General features: G+C 42.8%; 1 protein-coding gene across 3 annotated transcripts in view; it reads left to right on the top strand.

Moving 5' to 3' along the window:
- The window catches only part of UTRN (utrophin), a 4744936-nt gene that overhangs the window by 2011488 nt on the left and 2714498 nt on the right, over nucleotides 1-18950 (top strand). For all 3 annotated transcript variants that reach the window (XM_044069601.1, XM_044069592.1, XM_044069610.1), the window contains one exon: nucleotides 17628-17783. In XM_044069601.1, the coding sequence (XP_043925536.1) occupies nucleotides 17628-17783 (156 nt within the window). The remainder of the gene's footprint in view (nucleotides 1-17627; nucleotides 17784-18950) is intronic.

The raw sequence follows: 18950 nt of genomic DNA, 5'->3' as shown, positions 1-18950 counted from the left end.
GGCATTCTGAGCACTGGAACAGCCAGCAATGGAAGATGCAAGTGAGTGGCTGATAAAAACTCAGATCTCTTGATTGGTAAAAACAGTCCACTGTGGCAGAGTTTACACCTAGTGGTAATGGGATTTTCTAAATGCAGCAAAGGCGATTGGGGTGTATAATTCATTCTTCCATTTTGTGTGTGTGTGTGTGTGTGTGTGTGTGGTTTAGCACTCAGAGCATTTGTTCAGAATCAGAGTTCTTTAGGAAAGGGTATCAGGCCCTTGGTTTGGTGACAATTCCCTTGCTAGTTGCCAAGGGGAGGGGTTGAGTCCAACACAGCTTTCTGAATTATGGTCATTGTTATCTCTTTGCATGCAGAAAATAAGTTATATATGTATATCATCTGAAGTAAAGGCAACTAGTAAAGTTTACTACATGTGGATTTTTTTTTTTTTTTTTTTTTTTACTTTTTCACCTAGGTGAGTTGATGGACTTTGATATAAAGCCCAGCAGGTCAGTACCTGTCAGAATTTCAGTGGCAACAATTGCGAATTGTTTGTTGCCTTAATGATTGTGTTTTTTTTGTTTTTTTGTTTTTAACAACATATAGCAGCAAGTACATCCATCCATCCATCCACAACCCCTTTTTCTTTTTTTGCACATGGGGTTAGTGTGTCACTACAGCAGTGACAATCAAGAGCCAACGTTTTCACTGCCAGGTGGATAGCCCTGCCTCTGCTATTCATCCATGCCATACATTCACACGTGTGACCACTTTAGTGTGTCCAGTCTACCTACTGCATTTCTTTGGAATGTAGGAGGAAATTGGAGAACTTGGAGGAAACCCATGCAGGCATAGGGAGGACATGCAGACTTCACACAGAAGGCCCCCCAGCCAAGAATCAAACTGGAAATCTCTTACTGTGAGGCAACAGTACTAACCACTGTGCGCCGCTCATCAATCCAGATATCCACCCTTGTAAAAACCAGGGGAAATTATTACCTTAATTCTACATATAATGTAATGTAATCACTATACTTTTACATCTCGACCCCAGTAGCCCAAGATCACATTATATTAGCTTAGACTTACTTTTGTCAGGCCTCCCTTATCTTGTTACATTGTAAAGCCTATACAACTTGTAATCAAGAAAAAGTGCATATTTACTTTAAAAAGACTATCTCCACATTTAAAATACCTCTGACTGCACATTATGCAAAACTGCTTTACAATACAACATGCAATTTACATCATGAAATGTTTTGAACTATTATGTCCTCCTAAACATTAAAGCTAAAGTGGAGTATATGCTTTACAGTCCACCCACAATCTTAAGTCAACAAAATTCCAGTCGTTCATGGCCAGTTTTTCTTGCACAGCCATGTTTCACAAATATAATTGATGCTTTAAAGTCTCACATTTGTTCACTAATTTCAGTGCTGCAGGTCATCTTCCTAATCATCATCTTCTCTTATCAGCAGACACTGGTGATGAGAGAAGGCGCTTGTTTGAACCGAGCTGAACTGAGTTTGGCTACCAGCCACAACTTTGAACTGAGATAGTAGACAACTAGAGGCTTCTGAGTTTCCCAAAAAACATAAATTGTCTTTTTTTTTTGCTTGATTATACTATTTACTGCACTTATTATTTTCTGCTTATTTAATACTTTTTTTTAATTCTGTAAACTAAACTGTACTGTTTGTACTGCATTTGTCTGCCTTACTGTGACTGTTAAATTGTATTTGTCGCTGTTTTCACTGTTGCAAATCTTTTTTTTACTATTTTCACTGCTTCCAAAGTAATTGTTGATACTTTTCACTGTTTGGAAAACATCTGTTCTGTTTTCCAACCAAGCAGTGTTTTAAATAACTGATTTATTTCCTGTTTAAAACATTATTTAGTGTCTCCTTGGTGTTTTTTTTTTTGCTGTTTAAAACATTTTTAGCATCTCACTGTTATTTTTTGCTGTTTAAAACATTTTAGTGTTTCCCGCCTAAATTAGTGTAGGTAGTAGCTGTAGCATAGTCCAGATACAGATTTGCTGCATCTGGGTCTGTTAGTGGTTGCTGTTGTATTCTGATCACATTTTCCAGGGCATCTTTGATTGGAAGGGGCCCTCCTGCACCCTTGTGAGAGAAGTGTGCTGATTGGAACCTGTCTGAAGGGTGATTAGTCTAGGGCTTGGAGTAAGAACCCTCATTGGTTCTTTTGAGTTTTTAAAAAGTTTGTATTTAAGCCCCATGTTTGAGTGCTTTCTGTTTATTTGCACTTAGTGCAGCACCACACACTGCTGCACAATTGTGCGCCATAACCGGACAGATAATTTTGACAATTTTTCCTTGGATACAGCTCTAGTACATTACTATAGTTCTTACCTTTGGTACATCTCTGGTCTGAGAAGTATTGCTAGTAAGCTGTGACCTATTAAACCACCAGTCAAAAACCCATCAGAAATGCCCATCTACAGAGCACCTTCTAGATCAGTCCTAAAAGCACCCCTTTGTGATAAGTTTTTCAAACCTAGCATTATGGACAGTTGGACTACCCTTGTTTCTCCAGCCAGCATTGTTGGTTTGGGTCTGCTGAGGGCAGTGTAGCAACTGCTTCATGTACACTGACAGCCCTCTACTAACAACTCACTCTAGTACAGAGTGCGAGAGATGCATCTACACCAAGAATCTTGAATCTCTGCTCTTTCACACTCAAAATAGTAACACTGAAGATGATGTCAACTCACCCACCACTATTCATTCATATAGAACCATTACTCTTGCACATAGAACCATTAGTCTTGCACATAGTACGCATCCAGCACATAAATCAATATACGTAGAGGTTCTCTCAAAAAATTTTCCGAAACACCAGAGACCTCCAAAACAAGAGATTGCTACAACTAAGACAGTTCCCACAGTACCCAAGACACACAGCAGCATCAGTGTCTCACCTACCAAACCCTTAAGGTACAACACTGAAAAAACAAATTTTCTTGTCCTTGGAGACTCTCTAGTGAGAGACATGGATGTCCCACTCACCAGGTTAAATAAGGAGAAAGTTGCGGTCAGCTTCCTCTCCAGTGCCAGGATTCGTCAGATCATGCATGCACTTAGGTCTGTTGGCAGCAAGTACCATTATGACTTTGTCATCGCTCATGTTGGAGTGAAAGACTTGAGACGTACCTCACTGGACTATATGAAGAAAGATGTGATTGAGCTCTCATGTCCCAGGCCAGGTATGTCACTAGCCTTGAACAGCATATTACTCTCACCTAGAATGATGCCACAGTATAAACAAAAAAAGATCGATTTCAATTATTGGCTTAGTTTTTGATGTTATTCAAAGGGGAATCCTGTTTCTTTCAGCCTGGAATGACATGGTCGACAAACCTCACTGCTTCGCCAGAGACTGTGTTTGCACCTGGCACCACTAGGCTTTCAGCTGATGGCAAAGGTTCTTGCTTCCCCCACAGTGCCTTTTTTTAGGCAAAGTTTCAAAAACAAATTTGCCAACGTGAAAATTGCCAACCATAATAAAATAAGGATTATGCTGCTAAATGCTAAGAGCATAAACCAAAAATACTTCTGTCACTGGCGGATGTAGATGTCAGTGTAGTCACAGAAACCTGGTTCAAGGTCTCAGAGTATCCTGGCTTTGCAGGGCTACAATGCCTTCCATGCCTTCAGACCACAAAATTAATGTGTGAGAAGCTGAGGATGCAGCGTTTCTATCTATGCCAGAGATAAATTCACTTCCCGACTAGCTCAACTGGACAACTCCATGTTCAGATTACTGTGGGGAAGGCCCCCATTCCTGTCATAGCTAGATGTTCATGTTTCACTGTTGCAGTCATCACACTTCGGTTATCTGCCTGCAGGTAGCCCTCAGTTGGCCAGAGTACCAGAGACTAGGTATTTCTGCGTCAGCTGCTGTCGTTTCAGGACTGACGTCAGGTCGTCAGGGGTATAAAAAACAGACAGCCAACGCCATTACATTAGTCTTCCTTGCCGAGGAGCCTGAAGCAGAATCAGTTTGCACAAGTGCCGGTCGGCTGCTACCTGAGTTTTCATTTCCAAATTGAATCATCCTGAAGCCTTCTAAAGCTAAGTATGCTGTTGGGGATCCTTTTTTCTTGCTCTAACTGATGTCAAAAAAAGTTAACAATTGTCTCGCCTGTGGAAAGCAAAAACCACACTGAGATTTCCATTCTTACTGCGTCACCTGTTTAGGCCCAGACCACAACATACCTCGCTGTTGGTTTTGTGCTTTCTTCAACACCAGAACTGTTCATCGTCGGGCCCTTATTGTCGCTAGATTTTGCTCTCTATCTCTGTATTCCGAAATGGCTTCGGTAAGCCATCTGACTATCGATCTTCCGAAAAAAAGGATAAGGACAGAGACAGACCGCACAGGTCCAAAACTGCCGATGATGCTTCCGTTAAGCTAGTCATCAGTCCGCTGGTACTCGGGCATTTTTGCATCCCCTGATGCCCGCTTCGATGGATTTGCAGGCCGCTACTGAGACCCATTTGGAGTCCGGAATGCCGCAAGATTCTTCTTTGACTGCGGAACCTGCAGATGTCTCTACATTGGATAGGTCTGGAGTCGCTGTGCAGGCACCAGCTTCTGAGGAAGTTCTTCGCATTACCAATATTCGACACAGACTTCTTTCGCGTCTTCAGTTCTGTCTAAAACTACTGAGTTTCTTCGTCCAAGAGGACAGTCTATGCTTAAAAAAAACGATGACCCAAATTCAAACACCTGCTTCCTTGCCACAACATAAAATGCTTAAAATGGCAGAAGGCCTGATTATGCTGATTAGGGGAAGCCAGCCTTCCCCTGCTAAGAGAAAGAGAGACCTGTCCCCAGCAGATTGAACAGACCAAGAGTCTGACTCTGAGGTTTCTGAATATGAAGACATGCCTTTATCTGCTTATGAGGATTCAGATGCAGAGGACTCCATTCCCTCTGCTTCCCCTCCAGAGGATTTTTTATTTTGGTGAAACCCTACATACTTTAAGAGAGCATTTCCACTGGGAATGCCAGGATTATCCTCCATCCAAAAAGAGACTCGGAGAATTTTTAGATTTGCCACAACATAGACCTTTAGCTATCCCTCCAGTTCTGGATGTTGTGGATGATGTTATTATGGAATCCAGTCTAACTCCTGATACTTTATCCCCTGTTCCAAGGAAACCAGACTGGTACTACAGAGTCCCTGACTCTCTCAAATTTCTTTTCAAAAATCATACTGCTGACCCAGAGGTCATTGCCCAGGGGCCTAAAGGTATAAAAGCAAATACAGCTAAGAATCCCACCCCTTCGGACAGGGATTCCTGCGCTTTAGACAGATGGGGTAAAAAAAGTATACACCTCTGCAACTCTCGCCATTAGGGCATTGAATTGCCAGTTTCACATGCTGAAATAACAGCAGCATATTATGGAACTTGAGCAAAAATTATCTACCTTTACAGACTGTGCAGAAAATAAAGAATTACAGGAGCTTATGCATTCTGCAAGTCAAGTCAACAAGCATACCTTGCAATGTGGCTTTGACACCCTAGAAGCATCTTGCAGGGCAGCAGTCACTGGTTCTGTACTGAGAAGGCATGCTTGGCTTAAGGAGCAGACCGTGCCAGGCCATGTCAAATCAAAATTACTAGACACTACTTTGAACAACGACAGTCTGTTTGGCACCAAAGCAGGAGAGGTTCTAAAAAGGAGGGAAGAAAAAGCTAAGTCTATGCAGACAGTCAAAGATTTTTTTTGCAAGTGCAACCTCCAAGATTCATTAAGCATTGCCCCTTGAAACATTGGTCATTTCCAACCCCCTCAAGGCCATCTCAAACTAGACCTAGGGGAAACAGACCCTCCCAGATTACAGACTCAGGGTATGCAGAGATCTAAGCAATGGAGTGCCTCCACTTCAAAAACAGGGAGCGCTAAGCCGCCCCCTTACGGAAATAATTCACAATGACTTCTCAACTCCAATCCTCACCTCTGCCCAATTGCTTGTGCCCCTAGGAGAAAAACTTGCCCTTCATGCAAAAAACTGGACCTGCATCATCAAAGACTAATGGGTCCACAACATTGTATCCCAGGGGTACACATTTTATTTCCACTCACTGCCAACCCCAAAAGGGTTCCCAGACCTTCCTCCAAACCAGTGGGCAGAGGTACAAAACCAAGTTCAATCCCTGCTCTCCATAAAGTCAATTCAGCCTGTTCCTGCAGAACAGATAGGTCAAGGGTTTTATTCCAGACTTTTCCTGGCACCCAGAAAAGAGGTTCACTTGGCACCCAGTCCTAGATCTTTCCATTCTAAACACCTTCCTGGTGGTACCAAAATTCAAAATGCTCACCCTTCAGCAGCTTCTTCCTTTGCTATCCAAAGATACCTGGTTAGCCACCCTAGTCCTAAAAGAAGCCTATCTGCACAACCCTAAAAGGGACTCTTGCAGGAAATATCTACATTTCAGGGCAGGATCTATGCATGATCAGTTCTCTGCACTTCCCTTTGGCTTATCCACTGCTTTGAGTGTTCACAAAATGCCTGGCTCCAGCCATTGCCTGTCGCAGACCGAGAAAGATTCAAATTTACCTGTACTTGGACGATTGCCTGATTCAGGCAGACAGTCAGGAAAAGTTGTTGCAGCACCTGACATTTCTAAAGAACCTTCTAACTTCCCTGGGGTACACTATCTAGGAAAATAAGTCAAAACTAGTCCCTGTCTAAAGATTGTATTCCTGAGAGCAAGCTTGGACACAGCATCCCAGATGGCATTCCTCACTCCAGAAAAACAAGCCCATCTGACAGGCTACTTCACTCAAATGGCCACCAGAACCCAGCTATCAGCAAGGAAAATCCTGCAGGCCGTAGAGTTCATGACCGCTTACATTTTACTTATTCCATATGCCAGACTGCATATGAGAAAACTTCAGTGGTACTTAAAATGTCTTTGGTGCCAACAATTTCAGGACCTGGAAACAGTCATACCTATCATAGCTTGTCTAAGTATAGAGTTTCTTTGGTGGGCAGCAGCATGCAACCACAACAATGGACTTCCCTTTACTCAACCCCACGCCACCCAGACCCTAACCACAGATGCATCAGACTATGCCTGGGGGCACATCTGGACGACAAGTGCATTCTGGGCCACTGGAGCCGAAGTCAAATTCATCTGCACATCAACCAAAAAGAGATGCTAGCTGTTCAGCATGCTCTGACAGCTTTCATGCCCGTACTCTCACCAGGATCCCTGCTAATAGAAACACACAACACCACAGTTATGTGGTACACCAACAAGCAGGGGGAACCCACTCTGCAGGCTAGCCATGACCCTGTGGAACATGGCCTTGGGCATGCATATTCATCTGCAAGCTCAATTCCTGCCAGGCAAACAAATCTCTCTGGCAGAGGACTTGAGCAGAAATCTCCTAGACCCACGCGAGTGGCAGTTAGACCCCAGCACCTTCAACCTTCTCACCCCAGAGGTGGACCTTTCTGTCTCCCCCTACAATCAGCAGCTCAACAAATTCTGCACCAGGACACCTCACAGCAGGGCCTGGAAAGTGGATGCTCTGTCCTTCCAGTGGGTAAACCTCTCAATCTATGCATTTTCCCCCTACGCCTCTTCGCACAAGAATATTACTCAAGATAAGACAGGACTGACCAAAGGCAGTTCTGATTGCCCTGGACTGGCCATGCCAGCACTGGTGCCTATTACTGCGCAGCCTGTCACCCTGCCACCTACCCCAGATCCCAACCTTCCTCACTCAGCAAGAGGGACAGATCTTGAATCTGCAACTGCAAACCCTGAATCCTGCAGTGTGGCTTATTCCTTGAATTCTCCCACAGTGACCAGCCTAAGCAAGCAGGTGCTGGACGTCATTCTTGAAGCCAGAAAACCCAGTACAAGGAAATCCTATGCTGATAAGTGGAAAAGGTATTGTTCCTGGATTCAGTCTAAAGGAGAGGACACAGCATTGCCCTTCTTATCACTAATCCTGGATTACCAGGCAGATCTACTCCACAGAGGCCTATTGTTCTCCTCTGTTAAGATCCATGCCTCTGCCAGCTCAGCTCAGTACAACACTGAGCCACCTCTCTTCTCTCACCATCTCATCAAACAGTTTCTGAGAGGGGCAAACAACTTAAGGCTACCAAGGAGAGCACCCACCCTTGCTTGGGACTTTAACTTTGTACTGGAAAAGCTCATGCTACCCCCCCTGCTTTGAGCCTACAGCGTCAGCAGAGTTAAAATTCCTCTCTTGGAAAACAGCCTTGCTTCTGGCCATCACTTCAGATAGAAGAATGTCTGAGCTACAAGCACTTATGGCTGTGGAACCCATCATTATCTTTCATGCTGACAGGGTCTCCCTCAGGACTAACCCTTCCTTTATGCCTAAAATGGTGTCCAGTGTGGCTCTCAACCAATCTATCCATTTGCCAACCTTCTTCCCTAATCCTCAAAATAAAGAGGAAAGGATCCTGCACTCCTTGGACGTGCACAGACGGCTCAGATTCTACCTTGGTAGGACTAAGCCCTTCAGGAAAGCTGACCAGTTACTAGTTAGTTTTGCAAAAGGGGCAGAGGGCAAGGCCGTTTCAAAACAGGCAATTTCCAAATGGATAGCACACTGTATTCATTTCTTCTACAAACACCATGGGAAACCAACCCCTCAGAGGGTCAGAACGCATTCCACTAGAGCAACTTCTACCTCTACAGCATTCCTCATGGGAGTTCTACCAGGGACATTCTGGAAGCTGCTACCTGGAGTTCTGTACACACCTTCACCAAGCATTACCACCTGCCTATCTTTTTCAAATCCAGGGCAGGTTTTGCAACAGCAGTCCTGCAAGGCATACTAGCCAGACCCAACTCTTCTCGACTGCCTCCATCCTTCCTCAGCTTTTGGAATCAACCCAAGTATGATGACTGCGACAGTGAAACGCGAAGAACATAGTACAGTTGTGTACACTTACCATAAATGTAGATGTTCGAGTCTATTCACTGTTGCAGTCCTGGTTTCCCACCCTCCAGCCCCCTTGCCTCTCTCTCTCTCTCTCTCCCCTTTCTATTACGCATCCCTTACAGGGCTACTGGTATTTACTTTTTACTGCTGGTTTTTCCCACCATAACTTAGCTCCCTATTTGAGGGGCTCCTGACATTTGGGGCAAGAAAAACTAAAGGTGTTGGCTGCCTGTTTTTATACCCGTGATGACCCTGACGTCAGTCCTGAAGCGACAGCAACTGACGCAGAAATACGAAGTCTCAGGTGTTCGGGCTGACTGAGGGCTACCTGCAGGCAGATAACCCAACTGAGATGACTACAACAGTGAATACACTTGAACATCTACATTTATGGTAAGTGTACACAACTGTACTTTCTAGATCCCCCTTCCATTGATCATGATGCACATAAGGCCTGCTTGACCAAACGGGTGTCAATCCAAATATTGCCAAACAGTAAGGCCAAGGGGGATTTCAATTATCCCACCAATTGGGAAACCTACCCTTGCCCTAACTTGCTAGCGCAAAAGTTCCTTGACTCAAATGACCTGGAACAAGTTGTTCAAACCCCATCAAGAGGAACAAACATACTAGATGTGATCCTCATTAACATGACAATCAGATGCACCATAGCGACTTTCGGACCCTCATTTAAATATGTTCACAGATTAATCACCTTCAAACTTGCACTAACACCAGAACTCACAAAGGGTGAAGTCAGATTAAAAAACTTCCCCAAAGCAAACTGTACCCTCCTAGGGGAAGGTATAAATGCATTCCAATCCCCAACCCCAGTTGGAAGTGGTAACTACACCAAAGCTTACACTAAAGCCCTGTGAAATCACTTCTGTAAGTGTGTAGACTCTGCTGTTCCAGAGAGAACTAAAGCCAGAGCCCTAAGTAAAAAAACAAACAAAAAAAAGCTGCCCTGGAGGACATCCAGCATCAACAAACTTTACAACAAATGCAAAAAGTCGCTGTCTAAGAAAACTAAGGCAAGGCCCCAACAATGGAAAACCACGTTCTTCAACCTTAACAGGCAAATAAGATGTCAAATCCTTTAAGGGTAACTTTGAGAAAAACTTAGCAATTACAACCAAGGATAATCATAGGGCCTTCTACATCAACATATGTAGGTTAAAGGTAAGACCCAAGCATGTGCCGAACTAGTGACCAACAGTATCATACACATTGATCCTGCAGAAATAGCAAACCTGCTAGTGGAGCGATTTAGTGAAAACTTCACTCTGTTATACCCTCCAAACTTATCACAAACCTGGCCCCCAACTACCTCCCACACTACATATCCAAAGTACAGGTCATTAATGCCTTGTCTAAGGCAAAAAGCACAGCCTTTATGGGACCAGGCAGCATCCCAGGCTATCTTCTAAACAAACTAAAACATGAACTAACATTGCCATTAAGTACCCTATTCAGTCACAGCCTCACCACTGACTTTGTTCCTGTAGAATGGAGAATAGCAACAGTTATTCCCCTCCACAAAGGTGGCTTAGTAACAGACGCAAGGAATTATAATTATAGACCCATAAGTCTGACCAGTCTCACTTGTAAAGCAATGGAATGTATCATCATAGGTTGATACTAGGCTATCAGCCCTAGGGCCTATACAAGCCTAGCCATAACAATTCCCTGGCTATTTCTTCCCACAGTATTTACTTCCCTGGACACCTGTCTAGCAGGGCAATTGACTTGATTCCCGGGGTGAATTTCCTATCTCCCATCCAATCATCAAAGTTCCTTTTGAAGAGGGCCAAAGAGGCGCTCTGCTTGATATGTATGGACAGTCTATTCCAGAGTCTGGGGAGTCTCTGGGTCAGGAATCTATCCCTCCAGCATGTTTTGTTTATTGTGATGATAAAGTTTAGATCCTTGGAGCGTCTCTCTGAGGGGTTGGGATTTATTTAAGTGTAGCATGTCCAACAGCTCTGGGTTTGACATGGCCTTGTATATTAAGCAGAGATTGCCTCTGAGTAGACGATATGCGACAGAGTGTAGGTGGAGTTTTTATTACTGTCAGCATAGGGCATCTGCTTTAATGTGATTCTTTTAGTGAGGTATTTCTGCGGCCTTTCCAGTTGTTGCAGATGTCTTGAGAGGTACATACCAAATGGGGCGTTGTATTCTATAATGGGTCTAATGAGGGATGAGTACAGTGGGAATGACCTCCTTTTTTCTGGATGAAAAGCCCTTAGTAATGAGATGTGCCACATAGGATTTCCTGACTGTTGTGGAGATGTGGTTATCGAAGGCGAGACCACTGTCCACGTGTATCCCGAAGTCTCTTATCACACTTTCAGTGTTTAGTGAACTGCTACCTATGTAGTAATTCACGGGTACATGTTTTTTCCCAAAGGGGATAACTATACATTTTTTGGTATTAAGCTTGAGCCCATGGCTCCTGGCACCAAGCATCTGTTTCTGTAAGGCCCTTTTATAGAATATCCACATCATTTGGGGATTCAATAATGGCTCCCAGTTTACAGTCATCTGCGAACTTTGTTAGCCAGAGTCCCGTAGTGTTGGCCTGTACTTCAGAGAAGTAGATGCCAAACAAGAGCGTTCCCAGGACTGAACCCTGAGGTACTCCACTTGTCTGGAGCTGGATTTGGAGTCTGCTACTTTTAGTGTGGATTCTGTCAGTAAGCCAGTTGGCAACCCATCGAGAGATGTAGGGATTAATGCCCAGCTTAGTAAGTTTATCTATGATTCCAGAGTGGGGGATGGTGTTGAAGGCCTTGGCGAGGTACAGATGGGCTCTGTGGACCAGCTTACCCTTGTCCATGGCTCTGGAGACTGATTCGAAGAAGTCAATCAGGTTCAGGAGACAAGATCGGCCCATCATGAACCAAACTGAGTGGGGTCCAGTGTTTGAAGGTTGCCAATGTCTTTGTTTATAGGTTCCATGATAATACGTTCCATGGCCTTGCAGATCAAGCTCGTCAGACTGATGGGGAGGTAGTTCCCAGGATCCAAGGTGGATCCCCCCTTGTGAAGTGGGATAACTGTAGCTGTGTGCCGCTCAATGGGGACGAAGCCTGAGGTGAGGCTATGATTAAACATGACACTTAGGTGAGGTGCCAATTCATTTTGTACTTCATGTAGTATACAGCCTGGGATGTTGTCTGATCCCATGGATGCTTTATTCTTCGCTTTGGAGACTGCGTTTTTTACCTGTGTGGCCATTATTACCAGAATTTGGCAGTCTTTCAGTATTGAGATGGGCTCTTTAGGGGGGTGAGGGGTGAAGTTTGCACTGAATCGATCTGCCAGGATATTGGCAATATCCTTGGGATCAGTATATTTAATGCCATTCTGTTGTAACTCAGAGCAGATCTGAGCATTGCCGTTTACATTCTTGACATAGCTGTAGAAGCCTTGTGGTTGCCTTTGGAATCTTTGGCAATTTTATTTTCGTAACTAGCTTTGAAGGATTTTGAGGGAGCTCAGCTTCTTACTGAGGCTGGTAAGGGAGTTTTTTGCATCCTGGCATTTTCCTCTTTTCTGCAACAGTTTCTTCCTTTTGTTGTAAAGTTTGTTTATGGCAAGGGACCACCAGATTTGCTTCCTTTTTTTGGAGGAGAGCGTCTTGGTTCTATTAGGGATGGCACGGTTCATGCACAAGTGGATGTGTTCGTACAGTTCCTTAGTGTAGGATTCAGCAGTCGAATTTTAAATTCCCGTTTGCATGGGTGCCATGAAGTTTGTCACTTCTGACTTGAGTAGCATGAAGTTGGCTTTGGAGAAGTTTTTTTACAGAGGTTTCCTTACTGGGGGGTGGGGCTGGATGTGGATGTCAAGGGTGATTAGCTTATGGTCAGACCTGACCAACGAGGAGATGTGACTGTAAGTGAGGAGCATTGATTTCCCATGTTGGTAATGACCAGGTCTAGGATTTTGGAGCCCCTGGTGGGACTAAGGATTAGTTTATCCAGGGCATTGGAATTTATGAATTCCAAGAACTGTTGGGCAAAGGTGGTGGTACACGAGTAGTTTTCCCAGTTAATGGCAGGGTAGTTGAAATCACCCAGTATTAGGGAGTTTGGTTGTATCTTAATATTTTCCAGTATGTTTAGAAAGGTGTAGTGAGAATCTTGGGGCATGGTGGGGGGATCTGTAGCAAGCTACAATTTGGATTGCAGTCTTACCTAGTGTTAGTTGCACCTGGAGAATTTCAGACGCCTTGTGTTTGGCAACTAGCCTGGTGGTGTGAATATCCTTGAATATGGGCACTCCTCCACCTTCAGTGATTCTGTCCTGGTTTGGTGGCCGAAAAGTGTGGTAAGAGTTGTAGCCTGGTATTGCAGGGGGTGCTCTCTAGAACCTTGAACCAGGTCTCAGTTACTGCACAGATATTGATGTTCTCCATTTTTAGGAGTGGCTCGAGAGAGTGCATTTTGTGGTGTAGACTTTTAGCATTACCTTCAGATTTTGCATGCTTGTACCTGTAACGTTGGTGGTTTTGTTCTTTGAACTTTGCCTTAAAAAGGCACTATAGGCTTGGCAAGAGCCTTTGCCAGTAACCTGAATCCCATGGACCTCGTAAGTAAATGCATAGGTGATCTCCAACCCTGGATCTGACCCAGTTCGGCTTTGTCAAGGGTAGATCCTGCCTGTTAAACCTGGTGGGTTTCTTCAAAAGTGTAATCAGGGCCATTGGTGAGGACAAATCTGTTTAGACAGCATACCTCAACTTGGCAAAAGCCTTCAACACACTTCCACACAGGCATTACCAGTAAACTTTTCAAACTGAAAGTAAACCCCTTTGTTGTAAGGTTGTGTGCCAGATGGCTCACAAAACAGTCACACTGTAAAAGTGGGTGACTCCACATCAACCAGCAGACCTGTCACCAGCGGGGTGCCACAGTGGTCAGTGCTGGGCCCCATACTGTTTGGTATATACTTCTCAGAAGTTCAGGTCAAAACTAAGGGCTATAGCTGCGTTTACTATCAGAAGGTCGAAGTGGGTTCAGTCAAACCCACTTCAGTCGAAGTCCAAAGGCCGAACGGCAACAATGTCGAACCGACATTGTTAAAGTACAGATCTCGGCCCCATCTTGACCAATGTTAAAGGCCGTTCAGAGGGTTACGTCATGGCGTTATTCAACATAGTCTGTTTCGTGGAAGTCGCCTGATGATCCCATCATTCAATGAGGTCCGTTTCGACCTATTGTTGATGGTAAACCTGTGGCTGACCAAGTTTGCGGACAGCTGCAAACTGGATGTAATTATTGAATCCCAAAGTGATGTCAGTATTCTTCAAGAGGGTCTTACGGAGACCAATGACTGGGGTCTTAGTCACCATATCAAACTGAATGCAAAGAAATGCATCATTATTCCCTTTAAAAACAATATCCCTTTACAGTTTCAAATTAACAACAATACCTTATGTACCTAAGAAGTGATAAGAGTTCTGGGTTCACAAGTAGACTGTGACCTTAATTTTGTCTACTGTAGTAAGGAAGGCTTTCTTTGTAGTTGACGCAAACCAGCCAGCGATGCAAACAGTCCATTTAATAATGAACACTTTTGAAGGAGTCAGTGCTCCAACTTCTTCAGACAAAGAAAGACAGTGAACTCAACATTTAAATACACAAACAGGATACTCTATTATTCAATTATCTAATAATTGTTTACATAATGCAGTCTTACTATCCCTACTTCAACATTTAACTGCATATCCTGGTGTTAAATTCATACATTTCATCTACAATATCACTAAATATCAAAAATTAGTTAAAATTTAAACTTCTATATCACCTAAACTTTGTTTAAACACAAAATTGTATAAAAAATACATAAAAAATACATGAAAATCGAAATATACTTACTTTCTATGTAGCACACTTGAGTAGGAAAGTCATCGCCTCTAGAACAAAGGAGGTTATAACCCCTCTATACTCACTAATCAGGCCCATAATTGAGTAGAACGCCCCTTTCTTCATGTACCATACGAAGCACCTTCCGCAATTAGGGAGACCTCAGAGGTTTCTATCTAAGAAGATGAAGGAAACTCCAGCAAGTGTCTTGCATAGACCGACTAAAGTCCCTGTCACTATACTCAGTATCGTATAGACTTCTTGGGGGACACTTATGCCTGGCTTACAGAGCAATTTCCGACCCAAAACTAATGAATTTGCTGTGCATCTGTAAATCAAACTTGACTAGAACTACCTATTCCAGGACCACAAGCCTGTGACTTGGATAAGGATGTGCTGGAGGGACAGATTTGTCTCCCAGTGACTGCCGTGTCTTTGGAATAGGCTGACCATTCATGTGAAGTAGAGGACCTCTATGACACTACTCAAAAGGAACCTAAACGAGTGGATTGGACACCATAAATTCTTACTTGGGATAGCACCCACAACCCTCCTGGACATGGGCAGTCATTAATAAATACAATCCTTGATATTGACTAGAGTATCTATGGTATTACATTGGATGAAATTGCTAGGCTTGAAATGACCTTCGGGTCAATAGCCTAGTAACCTTCTATGATCATGTCGTTCAAGAACAAGGTACTGCTGATTCTTCTATTCAACTCCTGTGCATTTTTCTGTGTCTCAAGCATTTTCTTTTTGAACAAGCAAAGTCTCTCCATGAGTTTTGCTGTCATGAGAATGAGAAGCAATGTTCTCTTCTGCTAGCTGAGACTCACTTTTTGTTGGATAAGCTTCTTTCTTTGTGCCTATTCTGCATGCAAAAATGTCTGATTCTCCAAGAAAAAATATTCTAAAGACAGCTGGATACAGCACCTTGAATCTCACACCTGTCCCTCGACATTCTTTGATTGCTGGGATAAACTTTATTCACTATACACCAGACTGGAGAAGCATCCTGTTCCACAAATACTGTTTCATCCAGTTTTTAGTACTTTTTCTTTCCAGCATAGTTTTGTCACAATCGGCGCTTTTTTGCAGGTACAAGTCCACCTTTAGTATGCTTTGAGGGATGTGTGTGTGTGTGTGTGTGTGTGCGTGTGTGTGTACACATATAATATATAGGTACCCTTCAGTTTTAAAAGTTCGCAGCGCATATGGACAAGACCATATGATCTAACTTTTAAAAGTTCGAAAAGACTGAATGGAGATCCCCCGTACAGTGCTGAATGGGAAGATTTCCCTTTTCCGTAATGTAGTGCGATCTCAGAGTTGGTATATTTAAGTAGTGGTGGGGTGTGGGGGGGTTAATGTTTTTTTGTTTTATTTCAGTGTTCTAACTTTTCAATGTTTGATGTTATGGTCTCGGCCATATGAGCTTCGAACATTTAAAAGTTCGATCTACTGAAGTAGATCCATATATATATATATATATATATATATATATATATATATATACATAGACACACACACATATATATTTATATATAGTGTGTGTATGCAATATATAATGTGTGTAGCAGAAAGTACATATATACATATAGGTGGTAAAATAAAATAGTAACATTTAACAAAACATTAAGCCATTTCATTTTCTTTTTATTCTTCTCTTGGCTGCTCCCATTACAGGTTGCCATGGAGCATTGCTCCATAGAACAAGTGGTAGAGGTTTATGGTGTCGAGTTGACAGCCTGGCGCCCAGCCTTCCTCAGAAGACACACACACACACACACACACACCTAGGGCTTTTTAGAATGTCCTGGGATGTGTGAGGAAACCCACACAAACACAGGGCGGAGATGCAGACTCCACACAGAAGGCACCCCAGCAGAGAATCGAACCGGCGAACCTCTTGCTATGAGGTGACAAGGCTAACCGCTGCAGCACTGTGCCACCCTTCATTTGATTTTCTTTTTACAGTCCTTTATTGCTTTTAAATGTTTGGTACTTGCACTTTACCATATTTTCATGTCAGTGGTTCAGAGATCTCTGGCAATATGAACTTAGACCTTGTGAATGAAAGAGTGCTACCAAAAGAATATACATTTATTTTTCAGTTTCACAATTCATTGAAATTCTCTGATTTTTATTGTGAATACACATATTTTGTTCAAGTGTAAAAAAGTTACAATGCCCTTAATGTTTTCTCAAAAGAGGTACTTTGTTGTTTCTCTAGTTATGCTGACAAATATAGATTGCTATTTGCTGCATATGGAAACATTTTAGAAAGCTGGCTGGTTTACAGACTGTTTTAAATTTGATGATTTCTTTTAGTGCAACATTAGACTTAGGAAAAATAAAACTAGTTGAGCTCTCTCTGGTCATAGGAGCCATTTAATAGGTGCAGCAAAACATGATTGTGATTTATTTATTTAGTTTCAGTGGTATGTATTTAGCAGAAACTTGAGGTAAGGTATGTACATACAAGTGAGGTTGTTTGACTAGTACTGTTAGATCTTAATGTCTACCCAGACTGCTCTCAATTCAGGTTGTAAATAGTGGTGTGAAATCTGATTGAGATTTGTTGGTGCTGGTTAGTACTACAGTAACGTTAGTATTGCTGCTTCTGTGACAGTTTGCCATGTCTTTTACATAACTTGACATCCTATATATGACTGTAGAGTGCCACCATCCTTAATATTTAGATGATGTGGCCTTTTTTTTTTTTTTAGGAACTTTTAAGTGTAATGTAGGTGAATGGCTTTTTATCTGTATGTTAATGATTTCCATATTGTTACAGAAATTGTACAAGATCCTCAGTGAAGTGAAGCTTGAAGTAGAAACTGTAATCAAAACTGGACGTCAGATTGTGCAGAAGCAACAGACAGATAATCCCAAAAGCATGGATGAGCAACTGACTGCACTGAAACTCCTTTATAATGATCTTGGAGCACAGGTAGGAATGATTGTTGAGAAGGTAGGAAACCTGCTTCCGTAAACTCTACTTCCGCTTCACTGCAGATTTTATTTGGGTAAAATGTTATAAAGGTTGTGCATTTAATATCCTTTTTTCTTCTCTTTTTGGGGAATAGTTTCTTAGTACTTAATTCTCTGAGGCCTACACAGTGGTGTACAGGGATAAAGCCCTAACTGTGGCCCAGGCATTTCAGGTAAGATTAGCAGCTCTGGCATCTGAACCACTGGCAGGGTGGGATTGGCTTGCCCTTCTGGGGGGGGGGGGGTGCTCTCTGATGATGCTGTCTAAGGGGAGACATGGTTGAAAGAGGGGAATAGTCCTTGAACTCTGTGTTGACAAATGTAGGGGAGGGAGTGCAGGGAAACCAGGTAAGTTTTATAAAAAAAAAAAAAAATCCCCCAGCTGATAATTGATGTCCGTGACCCTTAGGATGCCATTACAATTCACACCAGCCCCAGCTCAAGTTGGAAAGTCTGGGAGAAGACTGGTAGACCCAGCAATGGATGTGGGGAATTGAGGTAGGACTACCACAGGATGAAGCAAGACGGGGGCAAAAAAATGCTTAGCGTGGATATAAAGTGTACACACCCCTGTTAAAATGCCAGGTTTGTGTGATATAAAAAAATGAGACCACAGTAAATCATTTCAAAACTTTTCCCACCTATAATGTGACTTATAAAACAAATCTGTTAGGGGAAAAATATAAAAAATAAAAAAAACATATAATAAGCTGGTTGCATAAGTGTGCACACCCTTAAACTAATACTTTGTTGAAGCACCTTTTGATTTAATTACAACATTCAGTCTTTTTGGATAAAGTTCAACTGTCCTAGTTGGATTTTCCTGACATTTACACAGTTGCCTGCTACAGCAAAAGCTATGGTTCTCAGAGAGTTTACAAAGCATCAATGGGATCTCATTGTTGAAAGGTATCAGTCAGGAGATGGGTGCAAAAACATTTCCACAGCATCGGAAATACCATGGAACACAGTGAAGTCAGGTGTCAAAAAGTGGAGAAAATATGGGACAATAGTGACGTTGCAAAGAACTGGACATCCTTCCAAAATAGATGAAAAGCCCAGATGAAAACTGGTCATGGAGGCTGCCAAGAGACCTACAGCAACACTGAAGGAGAGGTAGGAATTT

Source organism: Protopterus annectens, chromosome 1.part0, assembly GCF_019279795.1.
Source record: "Protopterus annectens isolate FY-2018-M chromosome 1.part0, PAN1.0, whole genome shotgun sequence".
Taxonomy (NCBI): Eukaryota; Metazoa; Chordata; order Ceratodontiformes; family Protopteridae; genus Protopterus; species Protopterus annectens.
The sequence above is the reverse complement of the archived record's forward strand: the minus strand, read 5'-3'. Positions and strand labels throughout refer to the sequence as shown.